General features: G+C 41.2%; 1 protein-coding gene across 6 annotated transcripts in view; it reads left to right on the forward strand.

The window, feature by feature from the left end:
• MKLN1 (muskelin 1) overlaps positions 1–21,816 on the forward strand; it is a 179,983-nt gene that overhangs the window by 140,706 nt on the left and 17,461 nt on the right. For all 6 annotated transcript variants that reach the window (XM_073328850.2, XM_073328852.2, XM_073328854.2 and 3 more), the window contains 3 exons: positions 10,804–10,951; positions 12,141–12,255; positions 15,916–16,055. In XM_073328850.2, the coding sequence (XP_073184951.1) occupies positions 10,804–10,951; positions 12,141–12,255; positions 15,916–16,055 (403 nt within the window). The remainder of the gene's footprint in view (positions 1–10,803; positions 10,952–12,140; positions 12,256–15,915; positions 16,056–21,816) is intronic.

Below are 21,816 nucleotides of genomic sequence, written 5' to 3' on the forward strand. Positions count from 1 at the left end.
GTCTTTTGCCCCCACTGCTCCCCTTGGAAGGCTGTTCCAGAACTTCACTCCTCTGATGGTTAGAAACCTTAGTCTGATTTACATGTTAGTATCTTTAATGCATTGTACTTTCATTTTGCTCCTGGTTTTCAGTTGTATCAGATCCCAAAGTCTTACAATTCAGTTATATTTTTAGCCCAATGTACATCTGATGCCTTTTCTGCTTGGGAGAGCACCATAACCCCAATAGGTGCTCTGTACCAGTCTGTCTCCTCAGGGACTCAAAAGTCCAGGGACAGTTGGCTCAAATTATATCTTCTAGACCAATCTGTGGGATACCATGAACCCTGAGGAGATGCCAACAGCCAGACTGGAGCTTAAAAATCTTCGGCTAGTGCTCCCTTGAGCAGACACCATACTCTGGGCTTCCGGAGAGAAGAAGTCATCAAAGAAGATGCCAATAACATTGCAACCTCAACACCAACTATCTCAGCATGGGCAGCAATGGCACAAGTTACCTTGGTACTGAATCTGACCATGCTGGTCCCGTCACACCAAAGGGCAGCTTCAAGAGGCAAGACCAGATGGAGCATAAACATGGCTCCATCGGGGAGGGATAGCTCACTGGTTTGAGCATTGGCCTGTTAAGTCCAGGGTTGTGAGTTCAATCCTTGAGGGGGCCATTTAGGAGTCTGGGGCAAAAATTGGGGATTGATCCTGCTTTGAGCAGGGGGTTGGACTAGATGACCTCCTGAGGTCCCTTCCTACCCCAATATTCTATGATTCCATGGCTCCAAGCGCCACGTGGAAAGATCCCGCAAGAGGACGTCAGTGCCACTCTTCCAAAGACACAGCCTCCAAACTCCTTACATCTCCGAAATTGGAGGAGGCAAGGAGCTTTTGGTCCAGTGCCAATCTCACTACTGACACCTGCACCAGTAGCTGAGCCTGTCAAGGGTCTGAGTTGTTATACCTCAACTGAAGAACTGGAGAGGTGCTCCGCACCAAAACAGCAGCTGGCCCTAGGGGAACACCACTCTGTGTCCCTACCATTTGAGGAAGAATACTCATCACCCTCCGTGACCTATTAGTTCTTGCTGGCATCAAGTAGGGATTCCTATCCCTTACTGTCGGAGGACTCCCATTCCAAGCCCTGTTTCAAGCAAGATATTAATGGCACTGGGCTGGCCAACTTCAGCCTAGCCAGTACCCCATAGCATGCTCCCTTGGCCATACTGGGGACTATCATCCTATATGTACTGGAGCAAATTCTCCTCCTGTTCCACAGTGAAGAGGAAGATATCCTGCTCCCCAGCAGCATCAATAGGAAGGCCACTGACTCAGTCAAACAACAAAGGGACAGCAACAAACCCAGCCCCAACCGAGGGAATTGTCATAGTCCCCACATGAAGCAGTGGCCCTGGCACAGGTGGTCAACTTTAAGGCTTTCCAGGACCTCCTGTCACAGACCACAGAGACCCTGCCATTGAAACCACAGTATTGCAGACAAGGTCTTGTAAGCTGTTTGATATAGTGAGGTCTGAGAGTTCAGCCAGGATCTCCCTTCTGCTCAACAAGGGCTTATTCAAGCTAGTGAAGGGGCTATGGCAGACCCTGGCTAATCTGACCTTTGCATATCAGCAAGTGGGGAAAACAGCTACCCTGCTGTCTCCAAAGCACTTCTGTCACTTTGGTGCATGCCCAGATCCTGGGTTTCTGTCAGTGTCAGCAATCTAAGAAAAGATCGACTAAGTCTCTAAGGTGCCACAAGTACTCCATTAAATAAGACCATGATTTTTCATGGTAGCTAGTATCAGGCATCCCAAAAGAGGACCTTCCCTTTGAAGGGATGTAGCTCTGTAGCAATATGCCTTATGCCCGAAGAGCTTCCCACTCTTTAGATGAAGTGCTCCATTTGCCAGAAAGCTCGAGGGCCACGCTACGATCCTTTTGGGAAATATACACAGGCTCTTATGTTAATCACAGCAGAAGACCTAGTCCTACTCCCAGAGCAGACAGGCAGAGTACCTGCCAATAAAAAGATTCCATTACTGCAGGAGACACCCACTGTTGTCCTCAGTCAAACCTACCGGGGTTGGTCTGCTCTTACAACAGAAAGTGGATGTTGGACATCATTTCCCATGGCTGCCATCGGCTTCATTTCCACACTTACTCCCTAGCCTACCTGCTTCCCTAGCCCTCTTCAGGGTCCCTTCTCATGCGAGCCTGTTGGAAAAAGTGGCCCCATTGCTACATCTAAGAGCCATAGAGCTGGTACCTCAGGTGTACAGGGAAATAGGTTTCTACTCCTAATATTTCCTTCTCCTGAAGAAGGGGGAGTCTTACTCCTATCCTAGACCTGAGGAGAATGAACAAATACATATGCCACCTGAGATTCAGAATAAGGCTTGCCTCCACCATTCCTTTTCAGCAGACTTAAAACTGGTTCATGGTTCTCAGCTTGTAGGACACATACTTACAAGTGGCCATCCACTGGCCCACAGAAAGCACTTGAAATTCACTCTGCAGCCAAATGACTACCAGTACAAGGTACTTCCCTTCGGACACTCCATTGGCCTGAGAGTTTTTGCAAAATGTGCCTGGTGGTCGTGGTGCATGCACCTGTGGAGATGGGGCATCCACATCTACCCATAAATTGATTGGCTGATCAGGGTAGATTCCAGCAGGAGACTGTAACAAGCCTCGATTACACTTACACACACGCTCTCGCTCGCCATCTGGGTCTCCTACTGAACTAAGAAAAATCACTTCTCATCCCATCACAGATGAAAGTTAATGGGAGCTGTGATTGATTCCAGGTCAGAGAGAGCATACTTGCCAAACAAGTTCCTGTCCTTATAATTGATATTACTCCAGATAAAATCAAGCCTGGCTACAGTGTACAGACTTGTCTTGGAATGTTAGGCAGTATGGTAGTGTGCATATGCATGATGTCGCTTGCCATACTTCTCCTGCAACCCTTGCAACTCAGGCTCAAGCCAGTCTTCTCTCCTATCGATCACCGGATGGACAGAATGGGCTTAATGCCATCTCACATCCCTGCAGAACTGGGATGGTGTCTAGAACCCAAGAACATAAGAAGACAGACTCTAATTAGACACCTCAGGGGCAGGTTTGGCATCCAACATGGTTCACAAAAGACATGAGAATTCACATAAATGTTCTGGGGTTCCTGTGGTCTGTTCATTGCAAAGGACAATGCCAAGTGTTAGAACTATCTGGACCTGCTTTTACAACATGATGGTAAGGTACTACATCCAGCTCCCAAAGGCCTTCTATCTGACAGATTGGATGTTGGTTGATTAAGTACCATGGACAGGGACTGCTCCAGACAAATTCAGGAGATTCTGGTGCAGAGCAGGGACATCCACCAAGAAAAATGATTTGGCAAAATGGAAGTAGTTCTCTATATGGGCACCCAACATGGCCTGGATCCTCTGCAGGCTATGATACTGAAGATCCTCAACTACTTGCTGCATCTAAAACACGCTAACCTTTCACTGAGCTTCACTAAGGTTCACCTCGCACATTCTCAGTGTTCCCATCTGCCATGCGGTTGTGCTAGTCTTTTCCCACCTGATGATATTGAAATTCCTCAAGGGTCTCCTACATATTTAACCACAGGTCAGAAAACCTGCCTCTGCCTGGGACTTCATCTTTGTCCTCTTGAAACTCATGGCGACTCCTTTTGAACCCCTTTCAGAATGCTTCTTTCTTCATCTCACTCTGAAGATGGCTATTCTAGTTGCTATCGCTTTGGCTGGGAGAATGAGTGAATGCCAAGGATTTATGGCTGACCTCCCTATGCAGTGTTTCACAGGGACATGGTAATGTTGAAAGCGCATACCAGGTCTTTCGCCAAGTTGGTCTGAATTCCATCTGAATCAGTCACTTAATGTATCATTCGTCTCTCTGAAGCCACATGTACGTTGGTAGAGAAGTAGTGTATATTGGATGATTCTAGAGTCTTACTTTAATACATCAACAGAACCAAACCATTCAGATTGTCTTCCCATGTACTTTTGGCTATCTCTGGCCATTCCGAAGGCCAGGCCATCTCGTCACAAAGAATCTTACATGGATAACGCAGTGTATCTAACTGTGTTGCCAGTAGGTTGGTGTACCTCTCCCACTGAATATCAAGGCTCGCTGCAGCAGAGCTCAGATTACATCCTCCGGTTTCAGAAATATGCCAGTTTCCGAGATGTGGAGGGTTGCACCGTACATGCTAATAGTCTTTGTTTTTACCATTATATTATAGTTTCTGAGGAAAATTCTGAAATGTAAAACTGTTTCACAGTCACCTGTTGCTGTCGTCGTCTTCTGAATAATTGGACACTGAGCTGACAAATAATGGAGTTAATCCATGAAAACCACCTCCATCTATTAGGTGGGCGTAGTTCCTTGATTTAGTGTTGATTTAAGCATTGAGAGCCCAGTGGCTTCTGTGAATGCATAGCACAAAACCTCATGGGCCAGGTTCTGAGCCCCAGTTCTGTACCCTTTGATCCGTGTGAGTGGCTCAGAGGCAATGTGAACTGGCTGTAGTTGACCACATGAGGGATACCATTGGCTGAGGGGAATTCTCAGCAGGTGTGAAACCCGTGGAGTCAGCTCCAGTGTCAGCTGCCTCCCGCCCAGTGTAGTGGGGGAGAAGGTAGGGAGAGGGGGAACAGAACCTCTGAACAGCAGTTCTGAGCATATATACTCCTTGAGGGATCATAATCATTTGTGGTAAATTAAACAGCTATGCACTCTCCTTATCTTGAATGTATTTTGCTGCAGGAGAGAATCTGTCCCCATATTATTCATCACATGCTATGCTAAGACGTCAGAATGGTAGATCCCAAGCAAGTAATTGTGGTCTTAGTAAGGTTTAATATTTTTATATACTTACGTTTTTAAATGTCCTTTTAAAGAGACTTTTGTTGGCTGAATACCAAGAACACATCTTTTCAAAAGCTCTCCCCTCGTGTACCCCTCAAATGACTGAGGTTACGACATTATAGTTTAATTACCATCAAGTACTTAATACATTGTGTGCTGCAGACGTAGATAATGAAGTTGTTATACCTCCTATAGGAACAGTTAGTTTTTCATACATGTCAGGGTTCTCTCCCCACTCTGAACTCCAGGGTACAGATGTGGGGACCCGCATGAAAGATCCCCCTAAGCTTATTTCTGTCAGCTTAAGTTAAAACTTCCCCAAGGTACAAATTCTTTGCCCTTGGAGGGTACGCTGCCACCACCAAGTGATTTAACAGAGAATCAGGGAAAGGACCACTTGGAGTTCCTATTCCCCCAAAATATCTCCCCAAGCCCTTACACCCCCTTTCCTGAGGAGGCTTGAGAATAGTATCCTAACCAATTGGTTACAAAGTGATCACAGACCCAAATCCCTGGGTCTTAGGACAATAGAGAAGTCAGTCAGGTTCTTAAAAGCAGGATTTTATTTAAAAAAAAGGTAAAAATCACCTCTGTAAAATCAGGATGGAAAATAACTTTACAGGGTAACAAAAGATTCAGAAACACAGCAGAACTTCTAGGCTCAGTTTCAAAGTTACCAAAAACAGGAATAAACCTCCCTCCAGCAAAGGAAAAATTCACAAGCAAAACAAAAGATAATCTACATGCCTTGCCTGGCTTTTAATTACAATATTTGTAATATGAGAGACTTTTAGGATGGTTTATAGGAGGAGGAATTTTCTGACCTGATGCTTCTCTGCTTCCCAAGAGAACACACAAAACAAAGCCTCCGCCCCTTCCCCCCCCCCCCCCCCGTCCAAAAAAAAAGATTTGAAAGTATCTTCTTTGCCCATCGGTTCTTTTGGTTAGGTGCCAACCAGGTATTTGAGCTTCTTAACCCCTTACAGGTAAGGAGGAGTTCTAGGCTATTCTTAGCTGTATGGTTATGACAGTACAGGTTGGTGGTTTATATGCTTTTGTGCTCATTGATAGAAATCAAACAAACATCTGGTAAACACCCTTAAAAGTTTTAATGTTTTCTAGGCTGAAATGTTACTCTACCCAGCATCTTCCAATTAGTGTGCCCTAGTTCCACTGCTGTCTGATCAATTTTGTTGTTTTCAGGAACTTGTTCAGTCCAAAGCCTTTTTGCATTCTGTTGTAATAATATTTTTACTTTCTCATTCTCTTCATCTGTAAAGGATTCAGTAAAAGGCCTTGTCTCGACACTGACGTCTGTGTTTAACCACTTCAGTTTCTAAGCTGAGTGAATTGAAGCAGTACAGCTTGTGTGTGTGGTCAAGGTGTGAGGTTCTAGTTCTGTGGTTATCTCTTCCACCTCTTTCCCCATGTTAAAATGCTAATACTTTGGCAAGCGGCCTACCTCCTATCCATCTCCAAACTCCCTCCATTTTGAACGTTTTGTCAGGAGGTGGTTGACTGACACTTTTGAGGGGGTAAAAAGTGTTAAGTGAATTTGATCTATTTTTGATTCTCATTCTAGGTGAACCCTGAAATTTCACCTTGAGTGGATCTCATCTGGTCTTAGTGCCTTTTGTTCTTTACCTTTGCCAATAAGCTTTTTATTTTCTTTGCTCTTACAGGGTGACCTTTCCTCAGAGATTTTCTTCTTCCTCATTTAAATACAATAAACTGACTTTATATAGTATTCTTCATTCGCTACAGAGAATCAACCCTAGTCCAAAGGGACAATGCAGGTGTTTTACAGCAACATTTAAAGAGGGAGGCTATAACTAAATATTCTGTTCTTCAAGGATCCCAGTTTTCTCATCCTCTTTTATTCTGAATATATTTATGTTCACACAAAGACAAAAATTGGAAGCAACCATAACTGATTTCTGGTAAGGGAAAAGCCACTCACATAAGCCCTTAAAAGAAAACAAATGTCACGGTAAAAGATTCTTTAACATATCTAACCCCCCACAGATCACATTTTTCTGACGTACTCTACCTCTCTATAAACAAGTCCGTATACTTCCAATATGAATAGTAGCATAATACATGCATCATCATCTTCTCAATTGTACTGTAATGCAGCTCTGACCTCAGAGTCTTGTGTATACACTATTTTTTTTAACTGTTCTTTACTCTGGGTAGTCCTACAGAGCCAACACAGGTACTGGAGAGTGAGATACTGGGCCTTTGGGCCAATTGGGCCTCAGTTGCAAGGCCAAAAATGATAGTGATGACATTTCTGACCAAATTCTACTCATCACTAAAGATGATGCACAAGCCAGAAACTGCTCAAATGTGCATTGCTGCCAGCTAGAGGCAAACTTTTACTCATAAACTTGACATGGAAATTGAGACAAAAGCTATGGGTAGGAGCAGGGAAAGACTAGGCTAGTTAAAGATCTCCAAGGACTTGTGCTTTCCAGTGAGGAGCATAACTGGAGCCTGGAAAGAACCATGAGTGGTGCTCAAATGTGCAGTTTCACTGGTGGGTTGTACATGTTCAAGTGTGAACTAGATGTATTGCGTATATCTGTGTTTTTATCTGACTACAGGTTTGAATGAGACTTACTGAATGGCTTATTTGTCTTTTTGTAGAGAAATGAGTACCATCCAGATTTTTTTAAAATCAATGTAGATTACTTTCCTGACCCAGCATATGAAAACAGTGAAGCATAATACCAAAATCTGTTGCAAACAGGCTTGTAAAATGCAATTCTGTATATTGTTTAATAGTAATGTAAAAAGGAAGTTAGTGCACGGCTTCCCTTCCAAGGAAGAGCAAGATTGTATATACGTGTATGCAGTTTCATAGTTAGTTGGAGGGAGAATTTGCAACATGTAAGCGCCTTGAGAATTCTCCTGCCAAGCAACTTGACTGAGAGCCAGGAACCTTCACCAGCCTTTGTAAACTGACCCAGAAAGAAAAATGAGACAAACAGAATCAATAAACAAAGATCATGTGTTGGTCATGAGTGCATTTGAAAGGATGGTTGCCTGGGAAAACAGGAAATAAGAATTACACAACAAACAGTTAGGACTGCCAAACTGCTAATTTGATGACGCTGTTTCGGAGAACTATATACAATGAAACCTCCAGGAATCTTCAGTATTTCAATGTTTCTATATCTGAAGTTAAAGAGAGGAATAACTTGATGTTTACATGACCATTTTTCTTAGTGAAAAAAATACAATGTCCTCACAGTACCCTGTAGTCCAGGGTGTAGTCAATTATTTTTTGTCATAGTCCAAATTTCTTGGTCAAGGTATAGGCAAGGTCCAGACTCTAGAGAAAAGTGAAAAATAAGTAAATAAAAAGATTTCTGGCTCCATTCAAAAGCATCTGACTTCTGGATATGGCCTGCAGTCTACCTATTGGCTACCCCTGCTATAGTTTACAGGAAAGTGCATTAGTCTGAGTCAAGAGACCGTGACTTCAAGTGTCGCCTCTTCTGACTACTGTTAATCTGTTTGCATCACAGCCCTTATCATTAATTAAGGCTTCATGTATCATAAGGCCCCATTTGACAGATGAGGTAACCCTGCTCTGGCAGTACTGATCTTGCATAATCTTTGGAAGTAGAACTAAAGTATCTCTTCTAGGAGATCCAAGTCTCTTCCACTGACCTATCTGAGGCAGTAGCTACATGCTTGGCCATACTCTCTGTAAAATGTGGCTACTTCTACATACCTGCCTCTAGGAAGCATTGACATAAACACAGGTGATGGTCTTTATTAAACAAAGGCTATTTGCTATATAGGATGCTCTTGTAGTTAAGGCCCTGGACTCAGTAAAAATGGGTTTCTCCCTGGTTCCTCAGCAGATGACCTTTATTACGGTGAGCCAGTCATAAAACACATTTTCTAGAGGTGAATGCTTAGAATGATTTTTCAGCTGTCTTTGTACTTTGTGCCATTTTAAAACGATTTAAATGTTTTTAAAAGGCAAACATTTAATATTAAATGGAAGAAAATCAATGAAAAGAGATGCAGTTATTTGCACAATTATGATGTAGTAGCACATAATGTTTTTCTAAAATCTATGCTCTAGGAATTATTATGGGGGAGTTCCGTGGCTTGTTTTAGAAAAGATGTTAGACTAGATAATCACAGTGGTCCTCTCTGGCTTTGAAATCTGTGAATAATGTAAAGGGACTGCTATATCTTTTTAGTTCTTTGGTACATAGTTTTGAGGTCCTTGCTACACATTTAATCTTCAAGGCCGTTTTTCTACTATGTATGGCCTTCACCTCTCAATTAAGATTAATCTCTTTATTATGCAGGTACAAACTGCGAATGTTGATTTGACTTTTATACGTATTTTGGTTGTCTCTAAAATTATCTGCGGTGTGTGTATATATAGTATTGAGGGGGAAAAGGAGTCTGCACATATCTTCTGTGTAACCTCTCTATATATCTTAAAATAGCAAGAAAATTCCCAGAAAGAAAATTGCTAAAAGAGAACACTTATTCACGCAAACTGTTTCAAGCAAGAAAGTATCCAGTTAAAGTATCTTGTACCTCACTTGCTGAGATATAGCAGCCATAGTTCACAGACAAACTGGTAGAAACCTCTGTCCCAGCACACGCATTTCAGTTTAGCTTAAACCTGTTGCTAATAGATTTAAACTAAATCAAAATAAGCCTGGTTTAAACCAAAATGTCTTTTTGCACTGATTTAACTGTTTAAAACCACACCTTGAGCTTCAGTTGGTGCAACTCTGTGTAAAACAAAACACTTAAACTTGTCTTGGTTTAAAAAAAATAAAAATTGTGCCCTATTGAATTTTATCAAAATGAAGCAGTTGCCCTTGGTTCTTTGTAATTTTCTCCCTCTAGCAGAGATGAGGCACCTTATTACCTTAAAATTAAGAGACCAAGAAGCTTCAAAGGATTTTCAAGCTGCATTAGTTCACTCATTCAGAAGGGCCAAAAGGAAGGCTTAAGGATCGCATATGTTATCCGAATGGATCAGAATGTGCATGGGCATTATTTAAAACACTAGACAACTGGTGTTCAATATCTGTTTAATTACTGGCATGCTGCTGAATATCCCAAGTACATCCCAGGACACACGTATGCTAAAAGATGCTATTAGCAAAGTAGGTGTTGCAAAAGAAGAGAGGGAAGGTATTCTGTGAACTTAGTTGTATGTGCTAGGTGTGGACATTTTCTGGTCACTGTGTTGGTGCTTCAAACCTATTCTGATTCAAAATTGTAACATCTCTTCCTTGGATTGGTTACACTAGATCTTGCTAAACCAAAGCTAAAAATCTTAACTGTTAAAAGGAAAACTTCACGTGTGCATGCTTGTACACTACACATCAGGTGGCAACGATGCATATACTTTCCTGTGTGCCTCTACTTCTCTATCAGTGCAGCTTTTGGACACAGTATTTGTAGCAAGCCTGTAAATTGTGTATTTATTTAATGCCCAGTGTGTCTCAGCAGTGTACAGGACACGAGAGAAAAACAATCCCTGCCAAATAAGGAATACCAAACTAGCTAAAAGAAAAGGAGTACTTGTGGCACCTTAGAGACTAACCAATTTATTTGAGCATAAGCTTTCGTGAGCTACAGCTCACTTCATCGGATGCTGTAGCTCACGAAAGCTTATGCTCAAATAAATTGGTTAGTCTCTAAGGTGCCACAAGTCCTCCTTTTCTTTTTGCGAATACAGACTAACACAGCTGTTACTCTCAAACTAGCTAAATAGAGGTCCCCATGCTTCACAAGCAGACTCTGGGCTTGCAGGTTACATTTCATTTTCATATGATATATCAGATTCCTTCAATTCTCCCTTCTCCGGTATCCTCCTCCATTGTTCTGTTTAGGATGTAACATTTACTTTCTCTTACTGAACAGTTCCTATGACAGGTTTCACTCAGAGAGCCACCATTGATCCGGAACTGAACGAAATCCATGTGTTGTCTGGGCTCAGTAAAGACAAAGAGAAACGGGAAGAGAATGTTAGAAACTCTTTCTGGATTTATGACATTGTGAGGAACAGTTGGTAAGTAAATTAAAGGCTTCTCTGAAAGTAAGGTGCAGTTGTTCCTAATTTTTACAAATTCAGGAGGCTATTCCATTGTGTACTTGTGGGATGGTAGGAAAGTAGTATATTTAAAAAACCTCTTCCCCCTGCAGCTTGTTCAGATGCAGGCAGGGTTGACACAGGCTTCCATCCGACTGAGTTGGACAACTTGGTTTCCCTGCAGCTTTACTGTGTGGGCGGCCTCCAATGAGACCTTTAAAAACTTATGGTCCAGGGTCACTTCCCAGATAGCATCTTTGATCCAAATCTCTCCTCTTGCTTCTGTGTAGTGTGATGTATACCAGTTCGGTGACACTACCCCACCCCAGAAAGTCAATGGGTGAAGCCCTTGTCCCACAGAAATTAATGGGAATGGGTCGTGTCACCTAAGGACTTTGAAAATTTTGCCCTATGTAATTAAAATGTTATAGCAGTTTCAAATTAACCATTTTCCTACTGAGTACTGTAACAGCTACCATGCATAAGGCAAAATGTAGCTGCAGTACCAATTAACATTTTTTATTAAAGCTAATGTTAAAGTATATAACGCACAGGTTAAGAAATGTCTGTACATCTGGTTATAGTGCTTAGATTATCCGCAAATAGAAAGTTTGTTTTAAAAGTCCTAAAATACATATAGTACACAATCAGCAATAACCAAATTTAGGTGAAGAAATTAAACAATGCAGTTTAGATATTAGAATCCGAATACTCGGGTACATCACTTGTGAAAAGTTATACAGAAAGTAGGTTGTGGAAAGCAAATATTACATTCTGATGCTGTATTACATATTACCCTTTGGAAGTGACAGTGTTTCATACAACACCAGATTTGAAGTAAAGTTGCCATCCAGTTGTTATAAAACTCTGGTTCACAAGGAAGAGGTTAAGCATTTCCTGTATGGTACATTAATTTGGGATGAGGTGGGGCAAACTGAAACTAATAAGACCACCTGTACCCTGGGAATGGCCATTGTCTCCTGCCTTTTCTCTGATACTCTCCCACAGCCCTCCGTTAAGGAGCCAGATACCTGCCTTGCACACAATATGAGTTTTAATCAACCACCCACATTCATGCAACCTTCTCTTTCAATAACTTAACTGCTTGTTCTGCCTGTAGCTAATTCTGATTTGCTAGTGGGAGAATGTTTGAATATTTGTGTTTCAGGTCTTGTGTCTATAAGAATGATCAAGCAGCAAAAGACAATCCAAGTAAAAGCCTTCAGGAGGAGGAGCCCTGCCCGAGGTTTGCCCATCAGCTGGTGTATGATGAGTTGCACAAGGTATGGATATCTATTTTCAGTGCTAGATTTCAGTTGTATTTAGCTGGCATAACTGCAGCTCTAAAAAATAAGCTGGTTGTGTGCTTGCCTGTGATAAAGCAGAAGCTGATGATGATATGACATGGTGTAACGCACTTAGCGTCGTCTACTATTAGAGTTTGGCCCTATGAGTGGTGGGAAGATTTGCAGGTGATGGTGTATCAATTCAACATACAAGTTACTGAGCTGCTTCTCCCTTTATAATAATAATAGGCATGATAGTGCTAAGTTAGAGGCAGCCAAAAAAGCAGCCTATGGGACAAATGCTGCCTATAAAGTTCTGTAGTGAGATTAGCTCACAATCATTCTCATGTTTAAAACATAGGTGAAGCCCATGGAGGCTAAGTCCATGCATGCAGCACTCCGTCTCAATCTGCTCAATCCATATGGAGCAGCACATGCTGGCTGTCTTATGCGGTCATATTCAATTGCATAGTACCGATGAGGGTGGTTGCAATCTTTTCTGTTTCACATACCCATTTGTGGGCTCCCAGCAAATGGCGTTGTGAGAAACAACGCAGTTTTGAGGCACGTAATTCAAATTCTCCAAACTTGAAAATCTTGTATTAATTTAGGAAGAATAAACGTTGCTTGTGCAGGGGAAACTTGCCATTCAAAATACTGTGCAGAACAGACAACTGGTGAAGCAAAATTAACTGCTGTCACTTAAGAATAGGTCTGTACTGCAATCCAGAACTCAGCTGCAGCATGGATAAGAACATCAGTGTGGGTGCAGCATTGCAGGCTTCAGCGCAGGCTTTCAAGTGTGCTGGGGACCCCTGGGTATATACTTGCATTGCTAGTCTGCATTAAAGCATGTGCCACTACATACACACAGCTGTTTGTAGCCATGCTAGCATGGTTAAAGCTAGCATGTGTCTAACCATGCTGCAATCACACCTCTAGATTGCAATGTAGACATATCCTAAATGTCATAGACCACACAAGACTGAGAGCAGAATTCTAAGTGCCACAGTGTTGCTGAATCATGGCTCCTATCTTGAATTCACTCTGTATGAGAAGCCATACATATATTTAGAAGCCTCTGTTCAAATGACCTTTCTGGACTCCCCTGATATAAATGAGGAGTCTCCCTTCTATGGACTCTAAAACAGTGAATTTGGGGGTTGGGTGAGGAAATGAATATATGGAGGAGGAGGAGAAATTTTTGAGTCTCTGCAGTTGCAAAATCCTCTGTGGATTATTTAGTATTCAGCAGATGAGAGTTGTCAGGTGATAAGTGGGTTTTTTTTTTTTAAATCTAGTAAAAGAAGGGAAAAAATCGGTATTTCTTGCTTTCCACTTTCCTTGTGCTTTACATCTCCTTGTTGTAAAGAGGTCATGGACTCGTCCTCATAATTAGAGGGAAACATCTTAGTTATCCTGAAGTGCTTTCAACATGACTTTATTTTTCAAAACTTGCCCTTAGCGCTGGCAAAAATAGAGGCTTATAGCAGAGATGTTGTAATGCATTTACCAGTGCTGTATCATTTAACGGGTCATTAGTGCCACAGGTTCTAATAATTTGGGTATGTAGGAAGACTCACCTGTACTGCCTTCTGATGTCAGAGACTAAAAGTTGTAACGCTGAGTTTGTGGTACTGCAGGATGCAAACCAGAAGAATGTGAACTGTACACCATACTTGTTGTTTATACATCTAAATCTTTTTGTATACCCATAGATGATCAAAAACAGTGGGAGATGGGAACAGGGCCTTTCTCAAATGTATTAATTTTCAGTGTCTTGGCTTTTCCTTCCATTTTCATACCAACTCTTTAGAACTGACTGTGTGCAATTAATTCTTCTCTCTTTTACAGTGGATTATAATAATCATCGATGCTTTATCTGTTCCAATGCAATAATAACAATCACTTATGAAATCATGGGTGGGGCTGGTTCATTTCAGGATGCATCCTTTCTAATTTGATACTTTATCCCATTAGCTCTTTGCTTTGCCTCCAGTTAAGGTAAGAGCTGAAGTGAACAAGCCTCTTGGAGTTCACCATGTAGAACATCTCATAACCAGGCTATTGTATAATAAGATACAAATATAATAGCCTGGTTATGAGAATACAAATCTGTACTTCAAGAGGCTACTTGAGTATTTGTCCATATACCATATTCATATTAAAACAATCGGGGGCCTTAGCAGTCCCTGTAGACCCATCCCTGTTTGTGTGGGTAGCTCCTGATACCTCTACTCTTAAAAGCATTCTGCTGGACTGGGCTCAGCACACAATCACTATCCTTTGAGCATTCTTAGGCCTCCCTAGAACAGGGGTTCTCAACCTTTTTCTTTCTGAGGCCCCCCAAACATGCTATAAAGACTCCATGGCCCACTTGTGCCACAGTAACTGGTTTTCTGCATATAAAAGCTGGGGCTGGTGTTAGGGGTTAGCAAGCAGGGCAATTGCCCAGGGCCCCATGCCGCAGGGGACACCACAAAGCTAAGTTGCTCAGGCTTCTGCTTCAGCCCCAGGTAGCGGGGCTCAGGGCCCCAGGCTTCAGCCCCATGCAGTGGGACTTTGGCTTTCTGCCCTAGGCCCCAGTAAGTCTAACACTGGTCCTGCTTGGTGGACCCCCTGAAACCTGCTCACAGCCCCCAGAGGGCCCTGGACCCCTTGTTGAGAACCACTGCCCTAGACCACTGGTCCTTGTCTTCAGATGAGTTGGGGTCTAACTCAGAAGAGAGAGGACTTGGCTCTCACAAACCCAGAGAGCTGCATGCATCTCTCCATCAGAATCGTGATTCAGTGGTAGCAGTGAGGATCCCCCCAATGCCCTCTGCTGTGTTGATGGCACTTCCAGAGTAGTGGGTTTCCAAGTTGGTAACTCATTAGGAGACTAGGATAGTTAGTTCTTCAGAGCACCATTATTGCAGGCTGCCTGCAAAGTTATGTTTTCAAGACTTTCTTTGCAACCAAAAGAGAGATTCTTCTGTCATCTGACTCCAGGAACCTGGGCCCTAGGCCCTACAGTAGCTATGCTTTAATGTGGCCCTACCACATACTGGTGGTCTGCCTCTGGCAGATAACTGTTTAAGTCTACTTCAGAGTCAGGGTCTTGGAGATCAAGAATGGAGAGTATATTAGCACTCTGTCACTGTTGGGAGGTCATTATGCCATAAGTCTTTCTGAGCAGCAGTGCCAGAAAAGCCTAATGAGCAAAATGTGTTGGGAGACGATATACAGTAAAAGCTTGCGTTTCTACTGTTACTTCCACATAGTCACTATCCTATTCACTTTGAAGGGCTGTTGCATTAATATGGGCTTCTCTCTTCAATAGATACAGTAACCTAAAGAAAAGTTATGTAGTTTATGGATATTAGAGATCATTTCAAGATATCATCTTAAAGTAAGATACATACTAGTCTTTGGCAGTAGACTTATTTTTCACCATGCTAGACAGTAAGCGTGAGGAGAATTACTATTTCTCAATTTCTTAATCAGCAGATTCAGTAGAATGAAACAAGCCTAGTAATAACTTGGAGTAGGTTTACAAAAACCCCCACCTGTGTATGTACTAGAATAACATCTTCAGAGACGTGACTTGCCAAATGTACAGCAAATGTTTTATACGTGTGCCCATATCAACTTAAAAAATGTCTCTGGCCTACATAGGTTCATTATTTGTTTGGAGGAAATCCTGGCAAATCCTGCTCTCCAAAGATGAGGCTGGATGACTTCTGGTCACTGAAGCTCTGTCGGCCTTCGAAGGAATACCTGTTGAGACACTGCAAATACCTCATAAGAAAGCACAGGTATAATAGCCGAGATGGCTTCTTTTGAGACCATTAATTACAAGTTGTAGCCTTTCCAAAAGCTTTTTAGAGAATTTGAATATTATCTTTCATTATTTTGTAGACATGTAATTGCCCTGATTATGTAATGGGTCATAAGTTTCCCAATTATTTTTCACTTGTGTATATTTCAAGATATACAGAAGGGTATACTGAACATTCATGGAGTATCTGGATAGAAGTTTTGTGGGGACATAGGGAGAATCTTTGAAAATTGTTATAGGTTCCCCTATTTTGCTGCTTTTCAAAATAAACCCTGATATTCTCGTTGCCTCTTAAAGAATTCAATGACACATTCCTAAAGCAGGAATGTTAACAAGTTAACAAGGCCATGTGTCCAAATTCCCTTGCACATCTGAAAATTTACCCCCTTATTGGTTCACTTGTAAATGTTTCTCGGATTCATATGGACCTAGTTGGTTTATCAAAGAAAAGGTTAAGAAGAAAGTAGATGAAGGTCTATAAGTACTTACATGGGGAAGAGATTTCTGATAGTAGATGGCTCTTTAATATAGCAGAAAAAGGGAGAATGAAATCCAGGAGTTGGAAACTGAAGCTAGACAAATTCAGACTAGGAATAAGGTGCAATTATTTAATATTGAGGGCACTTAACCATTGGAATAACTTATCTAGGGGGATATTGGTTGGTTCCCCATTTGAAGTCTGTTTTAAAAAAATAAGAGTGAATATCTTTCTAAAAGATCTGGTATAGCTCAAAGTTATGGGCTTAATGTAGAAGTTAATTGGTGAGGCTCTGTGGCCTGTCATATGCAGAAAGTTGGACTAGATCATAATAGTTTCCTCTGACCTTAAGCTCTATGAATCTGCTAGGTGTATAGAACAGTGACTTGCTTAGTGGTAACCATTTGGCTGCTCCTGTTTATTCAGACCTATAAAATGGCAATGGGGTGAAACTGAAATGTTAAAATGTAACCAACCCATTTAAGACTGATTAAAGACAAGCCTAAGGCTACCTCTGTAACTTGTTGCCAAGTAAATGTAGCAGAATTTAAAAACATTGAAATAACAATATTATTTATCTTACTGTAGTACCTAAGAGCACTAGTCATGGACCAGGGACTCATTGTGTTAGGCACTGTACTAACACAGAACAGAGTCCCTGCCCCAAAGAGTTTACAGTCTAAATATACACAGCGTGACGGAAGGGACAAAACACACAAGCAGACTGAGCAAAGTGATAAATTGTCATGTTACTTCCATATTTTTTGGTGGGAGGGTGGTTGGTGGGTTTACTTAGAAGGGGATAAGCTAAAGGGAAGGGACAGAGGAGACACTGAAGGGAAGAGGGGTGAGGGGACAGAATGGGAGAAGAAAAGCGTGAAGCTGGGATGAAGAGACTAGCTGTTTACTCCAACCCTTTCCATACAGAGCAGAGAAAGACCAGTCAAAACTAGGGGAAGTTCTCCAAAGATCCCTGCTTTGGCTGCTTTGCCAATTCTGGCTGGAGTCTCTGGCTGGCTACTCTTTGCAGCTTTCTTCCAAGCCACTGCCAGCATGGTGCCTGGGGGAGGGGAGACACCATCAGGTCCTAGTGCCCCCAGAGTGCGTGGCGGAGAGGGGGTCTTTTCTGCTCCACTGTACCATTCCAGGAGTTTGCTGGGAGAGAGGGGTGGCCTGGGCTGGGCCCTGTTTTCCCCCGTCCCTGAGTGCAGCAATCTCTGCTTTAGCTGCGTCTGCCCCCATTGGCTGGAGTCTCTGGCCTGCCTCTCTTCGCAGCTTTCTTCCAAGCCCACGTTGGAGGGAGGGCAAAGATACCACCTTGTCCTCGTGCCTCCATATTGTTTGGGAAGTCTCCCTTGCAGAGTTATGTGATTGGGAAAGGGTGGCCCCATGGTAAAGGGATCCATTTTCCCCCGGCACTTTCAGCTGTGTTAACCGGATCAAAAAGTTACAAAACATATCAGTCTTCATGCTTGAGGACTGCAAACTGATAGACTCTGCATGCGGAAAAGAAATCTTCTCACCATTCCACTTTTGTGTTTATTATTTAATTTGCTAGCTGAACTACAGGAGTTTATTTGGTTTTCGTTAGGGATGTCGGTTAATCACAGTTAACTCACACTATTAACTCAAAAAAATTAATAGCGATTAAAAAAATAAATCGTGATTAATCAGTTTTAATTGTACTGGTAAACAGTAGAATACCAATTGAAATACATTAAATATTGTGGATGTTTTTCTACATTTTCATATATATTGTATTATGTTGTAATTGAAGTCAAAGTATATATATTTTATTACAAATATTTGCACTGTAAAAATGATAAAAGAAATAGTATTTTTCAATTCACCTCATACAAGTACTGTAGCTCAATCTCTTTGTCATGAAAGTGCAACTTATAAATGTAGATTTTTTTTGTTACATAACTGCACTCAAAAACAAAAGAATATAACACTTCAGAGCCTGCAAGTCCACTTCTTGTTTAGCCAATCGCTAAGACAAACAAGTTTGTTTACATTTACAGGAGATAATCCTATCTTCTTATTTACAGTGTCACCAGAAAGTGGGAACAGGCATTTCCATGTCACTTTTGTAGCCAGTATTGCTATGTATTTACTTGCCAGATATGATAAAAATTCGTATGCCCCTTCATGCTTCGGTCACCATTCCAGAGGACATGCTCCATGCTGATGATGCTTGTTAAAAAAATGTGTTAATTAAATTTGTGACTGAACTCCTTGGGGGAGAATTGTATGTCTCCTGTTCTGTTTTACCCACATTCTGCCATATGTTTCATGTTATAGCAGTATTGGATGATGATCTAGCACATGTTGTTCATTTTAAGAACACTTTCACTACAGATTTGATGAAACGCAAAGAAGATACCAATGTGAGATTTCTTAAGATAGCTGCAGCACTGGACCCAAGGTTTAAGAATCGGAAGTGCTTTCCAAAATCTGAGAGGGACGAGGTGTAGAGCATGCTTTCAGAAGTCTTAAAAGAGCAACACTCTGAGGAAATTACAGAACCTGAACCACCAAAAAAGAAAATCAACCTTCTGCTGGTGGCATCTTACTCAGATAATGAAAATGAACACGTGTTGGTCCACATTGCTTTGGATTGTTATCGAGCAGAACCTGCCATCAGCATGGACACATGTCCTCTGGAATGGTGGTTGAAGCATAAAGGGACATATGAATCTTTAGCATAACTGGCATATAAATATCTTATGACACCGGCTACAACAATGCCATGAAAATGCCTGTTCTCACTTTCATATGACATTATAAGCAAGAAGCGGGCAGCATTATCTCCTGCAAATGTAAACAAACTTGTTCGTCTGAGCGATTGTCTGAACAAGAAATAGGACTGAGTGGACTTGCAGGCTCTAAAATTTTGTTTTTTTTTTATTTTTGAATGCAGGTTTTTTTGTACATAATTCTACATTTGTAAGTTCAGCTTTCATGATGAAGAGATTGCACTGCAGTATTTGTATTAGGTGAATTAAAAATACTATTTCTTTTGTTTTTTTACAGTGCAAATACTTGTAATAAAAAATAATATAAAGTGAGCACTGTACACTTTGTATTGTGTTGTAACTGAAATTGATATATTTGAAAATTGTAGAAAACATCCAAAAATATTTAAATCAATGGTATTCTATTGTTTAACAGTGTGGTTAATCACAATTTTTTAAATTGCTTGACAGCCCTAGTTTTCATTAAAGCTGATAACCATAATGTAATCTCCAACACAGTTATATTTTGTAGTGCAGATAGGAGCATTGCTGTGTCATCAAGCTGTGCTAAAGCCTTGGACAGACAAAGATTTAACACTTCATAATAGTCATGGTGGGAGTTAGTTCACACCACTGCTGCTGTTTAGCTAGAAACATATTTTCTGCACGTCTCTGCTAACCATGCTGGGGGGTCTGTCGATTGTGAAACATACCTTGTGAAGGATGGTAGTGAGGGAGAAAGCTAGAAACTTCCTTAAATGAAACCACTTGCCGAAAGACCATAAAATTGGAGATTCTGCATTTTTTCTCCCTCTTGTTGGGGACATACACGTGATGACAAGATCTTAAGAAATCTGTTCCTGCTGGTGGTGGTCTAGAGATGATTGACATGCCTCTTAACTGAAGTGTTTTAGGCCCTGTGTGTCCTAGAGTGGGCCCTGGAACTCTTGTTTTAAAGAGGGTGCTAATGCATCATATGGAGTAAGTGCACTTCTTTCTCCCCACCAGCCCTAATAGTACAGCTTGAGGGTTATTTCACTTTTGCTAAAAGGCATCTTTGCTTAGACTCATGCTTAAGGCTACTGACAAGTGATTTGTTAAGGACAGGTTTACAAATGGTCTGTGCTATTTCAGGGTCACTGCTGCTTTACAGCAAATAGGCGAGGGGGCAATGGGACAAGAGGCATTCCCCTAGCAACTCTCTTTATTGCTTCCTCTCTAGAGTCCAGCTCTGTTAGGTTGATCAGGCTTTGGGGGGGACGGGACTTTTTTTATTAGTCCTACTTTTTGGTGTGGGTTATTCTCATGATAGGGAGATGAGGTCTAGGTTCATGGTAAAATGACAGCTGCAGTTCAGTTAGTATTTTGATTAGCAGAATGATCCTTTTGAGGATGGCTGCATTTATTAGTTGATAGCCTGAATCTAGCTCTACATTTTGTGTAGTTACTATAAATGGAGATTGGAACCATCCCTTGGGGAAATGGCAGCATTCTGTGATGTCGTACTGTGCAGTAGAAGTGTGTGCTCGTATCATGCAACTGTTAGCTAAAGTTTCAGTTTAGCTTTTCAGTAAGAGCTCTTTTTTTCAAATGCCCATGTGGAAAACAGTGCATGAACAGGTAGATTTGCATAGTCAGGCATGCTCACGTTTGAAAATTACTTTGAAAATTTGGGCTTGAATGTCCTGTTTAGTACTGTACAATAACTGAGGCTTCTAGTCATATGAAATGGAGCTGAAGCTTAACCAGCACTTATTACTGGTGAGTCTGGTATACTGTCAAGATCACATCAAACAATCTCTCCTACCCTTTGTCTGCTAATTCATGGTGACTTCTGCCTTTGGACTATCCATGCAGCTTCCTACAAGGTATATTTTTAAAGGAAGGAGATAATCAAAGACAGAGTGACTTGATTTAAACCAAAATCATTTATATTACTGATTTAAATCAGCAAGCAGTAACTTTGATTTAAATAATGTTTTATAATCATGTTTTGCATTTGTATCTTTATTTTTGTGAAAAAAAAGGTTGATTCTCATTGGTTGGCAACCATTAATACATATTGATTTGCAACTAAATGTAGCTTTTACATTAAACTTGATACTTTTTGCTAACCAAAAGAATATATTATATGCACATTTTATTTAAGCAGTTATTGCTTAACATAAATGTATTCCGTTTCTTAATTTTTACTTTTTAGAAAATGGTGAATGACGCATTTCTTAATTATTGGTTGATCTTTTTTATTCATGACAAAAACAGTATTTTCAAATTGTTCCGTTAGTTAAATAATGCTACCTTAAATGTGCTGGCTACATAAAAAAGAGCCAAAACATGTTTTGCTTTTAAAACTAATTGATTAAGTAGAGGAAGTATATCTGTAGGTAGTGAATTGAACTGGTTGTTTCTAGCCACCATGACCGTCAAGATTTTAGAACTAGTAGATCTCGTCCCCTTACCTCATTTTTGTTTGTAGAGTGGAAGAGAACAAGCTTCAACTTTCAATCGGTTTCTCAACTTAG

The sequence above is a fragment of the Lepidochelys kempii genome, chromosome 1, assembly GCF_965140285.1.
Source record: "Lepidochelys kempii isolate rLepKem1 chromosome 1, rLepKem1.hap1, whole genome shotgun sequence".
Taxonomy (NCBI): domain Eukaryota; kingdom Metazoa; phylum Chordata; order Testudines; family Cheloniidae; genus Lepidochelys; species Lepidochelys kempii.